The sequence below is a fragment of the Trifolium pratense genome, linkage group LG2 (genome assembly GCF_020283565.1).
Source record: "Trifolium pratense cultivar HEN17-A07 linkage group LG2, ARS_RC_1.1, whole genome shotgun sequence".
NCBI lineage: Eukaryota > Viridiplantae > Streptophyta > Magnoliopsida > Fabales > Fabaceae > Trifolium > Trifolium pratense.
The window spans coordinates 61,109,526-61,115,630 of NC_060060.1; the positions used below are offsets into that span (position 1 = coordinate 61,109,526).

The 6,105-nt window shown below is 31.2% G+C and overlaps 1 protein-coding gene across 1 annotated transcript; it reads right to left on the reverse strand.

The window, feature by feature from the left end:
• Positions 1 to 326: 326 nt before the first annotated feature.
• LOC123905155 (probable indole-3-pyruvate monooxygenase YUCCA10) lies at positions 327 to 2,369 on the reverse strand. The gene is made up of 4 exons (XM_045954789.1): positions 1,740 to 2,369; positions 917 to 1,150; positions 681 to 806; positions 327 to 560 (listed from the first exon to the last, which is right to left on the reverse strand). Exons 1-4 carry the CDS (start codon positions 2,367 to 2,369, stop codon positions 327 to 329), a joined length of 1,224 nt encoding a protein of 407 aa, XP_045810745.1.
• Positions 2,370 to 6,105: the final 3,736 nt, after the last annotated feature.

The window sequence follows — 6,105 nt, forward strand, 5'->3', positions numbered from 1 at the left end:
CCTAATACAGGTTTATTTGACCTATTATTCCTCCAGACACATTTATGGATGGCCAATTATAATATATTGAACAAGTGCACAAACTTTGAATAATAATTTTACAATAAAAATACTTGAGTGCAAAGTTCTAAATAATCCAATATTATAAACTCATAGAATTTGATTTAGTATTACAAATAATTTTTATGTAGTTGGTTAGTTCATTATACTATGATTAGTGGAAGAAACAAACTAAAATTGTAAAAACAGTGACATTTAAACAAAAAGCAAAACATAAGGTAGCTTAATTTAAGCATTAGTCTCAGCAGCTGTGCGCATGTACTATACTAAAATCGTTCATCGAATGACTTGATTTGAGCATTGGCCTCAGCAGCTGTAGGTAGTTTCCTTGCATTAATAGTGACACTGCATATATCATCTGCTATTTTCCGAGCATCATTAGCAATGCCTTGTAATCCATTTTTTGAGAATCCAGCACAATAAATTCCATTTCCTCCTTTCCAGTGATTTGGATAACTTGATTTTGGCATTCCTTTCTCATTGAACAATTCTTTATAATCCTGCATTATATTTTCAACTCACATAATAAGTACTATGAATTATTGTGTCAAATCTACATTTGGTGTAACTAATATTACACTATAGATAGATTATATATGTATTATTTTTTTATAATGCACCTTAAGCCACTGTTTCACATTGGTTTTGTATCCAGTAGCAAAGACTATGACATCAAATTCACCACTTTTTCCATCCTCAAACTCAACGATCTTGTCCTTTTTTATGCTTGCAATGGCGGGGTATACCTGCCGTAACAGAAGCACACATTTAAACACGATAAAAACATCGATAGATTAATTTAACATCAGACGACTCAGAGTACATAATAATAAAATTGGTTTTATTTAATATTTACCTTTACTTTGGCTTTCTTAATCCTCTTCATGCAACCAACATCAATGGTAGGGGTACGACCACCACTCACTTTCATGGCAAACGGTCCTTCTTTTGGTCGGACGACGCCATACTTAGACATATCTCCATACTTCATTTTGCTCATAGCCAACATCAGCTTGTCCACCTTATCAATGCTCATGTATTTCAGCATAGACATTCCCACATACACCATTTCTTTTGAGAAATAATGTACCTGCATGTACATATATATCATATAGATTTTTATGTTAGAAGGCCAACATACAAAATCATATGATTTGGTGTATTCAAATATAACCATCAAAGAATTTGTTTACACCATTAGAAAATATTGAATTACTTACAACAAACTAGAGATTAAAAAAAAAATTGTGTCGATAATGTTGTTTCTTACACTTATCAAAGCGAAAGGGAAATTTTATTTGTTCATACGAGATCTTTTCTAGTGATGAAAAAAATGCAAATAAATTACGAGGAGAGACCTGGATTTCCAAACGTCAATGATTCTTAATTTACTTTAAGACATTTAACAATTTTTATAGAACTTTATAAAATAAAATAAAAAAATAAACTCGAGTTGTGGAGTTCAAATCCAAGACAACTATTAAAATTGAACTAATCGAGTGAGTACAAAGAAGAACTTATCTTTACTAAAAAAATTGAACTACTAAATAAAATTAGTGATAAAATTTTAGAGATGACAAAATTGAAGATTAAAATTCATTATTTTTGTATGTAATTTTTATCTCGTTAATTCAATTTTTTCTAGGAACGATGAATTTTCTAAGGGAGAGAGAACTTACAGGACTTCTTATAACCATGGACGTATTTGCACCCCAATTTGAGAGATCATAAGCAATCTCCATGCCCGAATTTCCACTTCCAACAACCAACACATTCTTCTGGTACCATGATCTTCCATTCTTATATTTGCTACAATGAAGGTATTCACCTTCAAAGTTTTCAAGCCCATTTACCATCGGAATATAAGCATCACAATTTTCTCCAGTTGCAACCACAAGATAATCAGCAACATAAATCTCATCGACATTTAATGTACTATGCTTCACAATAACCCTCCATTTCTCACTATTAACATCATAAGATGCATCATTGACATACCGGTTATACCGAATAGGGATCTTTAAATTAATTACATAATCGTCCAAATAACGGAGAAAATCAGTCCTAGGAACAAATTTTGGTAAACTAGACGATAAAGGCATGTGAGGTAGGTTACAAAATTCTTTAGCCAAGTGGAGTTTTATACGATCATAAGCTCTTTTTCTCCAAAGAGATGAATGACAATCATCTTTTTCTAAGACAATGTTTGGGATTGAAAATTTGTTAAGACATGCTGAAGTTGCTAAGCCAGCAGGCCCTGCACCTACAATTACAACAGGCATTTCAATTTCCATGGTTTGGTTTTCCATATTGTTTTTCTATTTGTTAGTTTGTGTTCATGATCATGAGAACTTGCATGTATTTATAATCACCTACGTATGCTTTAATTAGTTAGCATGTTAGTGAGTTGCCATCCAGATGTTTTAGTTTGGTTAACAAGTATTTTTGTTTTGATGGAAGGTCATCAAGTATTATTAGTAATAAAAAAAATTAAAATATCAATTTTTTGGTTGAAAATAAAGGATTTTCCATTGTCAAGCATCAATACAACAAGGAGAGCTATATATGGTATATCTAGAAAAAAAATGTTTTGTTTATTGTTTTTCTTTTGTCAAAAAGTATAATTTTATATTATTACTTTTAGTTGGTTTCGTAACAATTACCTTTTTTTTTGGTTTTATATTGTTGTATAGTTTTTATTCGGTCTTTCGTTTAATAATTTAATCTTTACTTGAAGTTATAGATAAATTAATAAAATTGGGATTATTATGGGAATAGCCTCATTTGGAGAAAGTTGTCGCGAGAGGTTTGGAGATGGAGACGAAATTAAAATAATATTTATAAATGTATATTTAAGTAATTTATATATTATTTTTAATTATATTTTCATATAATATGATATAAATTTGTTTATATATGATGTTTATTATTGTCGCAAGACTCACAATAATGTCTTAATTTTTGTTTTTGTTTTATGATTAAACTTTTTTTTACAACTAGTTTGTTTGAAGTTTCGTCACTTATTTTATTGAGGACTAAGACTTTTACTGTGGGACAGACAATCCTCAAATATGTTTTAAGTAAAATGGTCAAACATGAGAAAACATATTCCGACAATCAACATGTTTTCATATCATTTGCATTTGACAATTGTGGCTTCTTAGCACTAGAGGTTGTGAGTCTTCTACAAATAGTTCAAAAGGTTAAAAATGACAATATTGTGTCCCCTAAAACTATGAATGTTATTTTTAAGATAATTGATTTTGCCATTTAAAAAACGTAGCTTTGCTGGTTTGTCTTTTATTTATATGTAATTATTCGATATTTATTAATGAAAAATGAATAAATCTTACTTTTTTTGTATATTACAAATAAAATTAAAATAAACTGCCAAAAAATGAATCAAATTACGGTGAAAATTGTTGATTTGAGATTTTTTTTTAAGAAACGGTGGTGGAATTTGAGTTTGTGTAACTTATATTTATTTGTTTTTAATAAATTTCAGATGCTTATAGTGCCCCTCACCAAATGAACTCTACAAGTGGAGACACCGATGAAGATTGAAGATAGAAGATAAAAGAGATGAAGATGTGAAGAGAGTAAATTTGAAAACTTAGTAGACATGATATGATTTGTTTTTTCTTTCGTAACTTTTGAAATTGTTATGAACTTGTATATTTTTAAATAAATTATGATGTTCTTAAGTTCATATTTTTCACCATTTGTAGTTTAACATACTTGTAAGACTTGCTATTTTTTCAAATCAATCCCTACACCCACGGTTTTTCGGTCTTTACCTACGAATTTCATAATGTGTGGGTAGATCAAATCAATACCCACGGTTTTTTGGTCTTTACCTACGGAATTCAGCCGTCACTATACGTCAAATTTGCTGCAGTGCATTTCGGTAGTTACGTACCAAATTGATTTTGTTTCGTATTGTAGTTACCAAAATGGTCTCAAGGGCAAACTGGTCAAGATGGGGGGCCTGAGAGTATTATAGGAGGGCCTAAAAAGCAATTTTCTCTTATTATTATGAATTTAATTTATATGTATCGTAGGTGTAAAGTTATTTTGCACATGCGTTCCATAATATACCGACACATTTTGTATGGTAATTAAAAATACATGATGTGTCATATTCATTAAATGATGTGGCTGTTAGAATCAGAGATACACAAATAGGAAAAGAGAAAGATAAACGACGGCTAGGGTTTCATAGAATACCAATAGCTTGACATTACAAAAGAGTTACTAGAGAATATATATAAAACCTAATGGACTATAAACTAACAGGCCCAATAACATAACCTATTATTTTATTATCTAACACCTACTCTCAAACTCATGATGCATCAACAAGAAGCATTATGAGTTTGTCAAACAAAATACGAAAATAAAATAAACTTCTAACATCACCCCTCAAGCTAAAGCTTACTAAGCTTTAAGCTTGTTACAAATTAGCCCTGACAACAAATCAACCCAATTAAGATCACGATCAACTAAGAGCAGCCATTAACCATCAAAGAGGGGGAACCAAATCAAATTAATCCAACATTCAATCCAATGCAGTCCAAGCTAACCAAAAAACCAAATCAATCGAACAAACTCAAACTAAACCAATCATAAGAATCAATAGGGAGAAGTGCAATCAATCAGAAGAAGTGCAATAGGGAGAAGTGCAATGCAATCAGAAGAGAAGTGCAATAGGGGGAGAAGTGCAATGCGATCAGAAGATGTGCAATAGGGGGAGAAGTGCAATACAATCAGAAAAGAAGTGCAATAGGGGGAGAAGTGCAATACAATCAGAAGAAGTGCAATAGGGAGAAGTGCAATGCAATCATAAGAGAAGTGCAATAGGGGGAAAAGTGCAATACGATCAGAAGAAGTGCAACAGAGAGAAGTGCAATGCAATCAGAAGTGCAATAAGGAGAAGTGCAATACAATCAGAAGAAGTGCAATAGGGAGAAGTGCAATGCAATCAGAAGTGCAACAGAGAGAACTGCAATACAATCAAAAAAAAGTGCAATAGGGGGAGAAGTGCAATGCAATAAGAAGAATCAAATCAATCAGAACCAAAATTCAAACAAAACAAGATTTTCCAAGACAATAACTCACTGGTGTCAACACAATCACCAAAACTATCATGTGCCACATGATCACCGTTTGCAAATCAATACCATAATGGAATGGATTTATTACACCATACCTGGTCATACGACTATAGGTTCCCTACTCTCAACAATTTCAATCGCAACATCATTCATCGTATCGGAAGGCATATACACAACACGACTCAACAACAGAACAAACATATTCCCAAATTTTTGGGAACTCAACAGCGGAAGCTATCAATAGTTCAAGGCGGATCGAAACAAGCTCTCGATACCATGTTAGAATCAGAGATACACAAATAGGAAAAGAGAAAGATAAACGACGGCTAGGGTTTCATAGAATACCAATAGCTTGACATTACAAAAGAGTTACTAGAGAATATATATAAAACCTAATGGACTATAAACTAACAGGCCCAATAACATAACCTATTATTTTATTATCTAACAGTGGCAACGCGTCATTGGATGTATGTATAAAAAAAATTTACACCGACGATGCACTCTATTACTCTATTTTTATTTACTCATTATTTAAGTAGTGGATCAGTAAAAAATTTGAGAAGAAAAAACCATTTGCTATTTAAATGGCAGGTGATATTTGAGAAATTTACAGGGCGCCAAAAAAAACTATATTGTTGTTTGACGTTTAAATTTATTTATCATATAGTTTAATGGCAAGACGATTCTGTCTATTTTTATTTTTTTGACAAAGACTATTCTATCTATTTATTTACACCAAAAATAATCAAATATTACTTTGAGTAGTGTGTTTAATACTTTTGAAACTAGTCTATAGTATTTGTCTGTATCGCTGAAAAGAAATTATCCGTGAAAATATTTTCGCTAAAAATAGCTTAATTTTAAATTTTGATTAAAATATACGAATTTTAAAAAATTAATAAAAAGTTGAAGTTCTTTCGAATTACAT

What these genes read in the sequence shown, in the direction of transcription:
- LOC123905155 (XM_045954789.1), bottom strand. Translation starts at nt 2,369, where the DNA reads ATGGAAAACCAAACCATGGAAATTGAAATGCCTGTTGTAATTGTAGGT. An exon ending in CCATGGTTATAAGAAGTCCT is followed by an intron (nt 1,151 to 1,739) that starts GTAAGTTCTCTC and finishes ATGTACATGCAG; the next exon opens with GTACATTATTTCTCAAAAGA. An exon ending in ATGTGAAACAGTGGCTTAAG is followed by an intron (nt 561 to 680) that starts GTGCATTATAAA and finishes AATATAATGCAG; the next exon opens with GATTATAAAGAATTGTTCAA.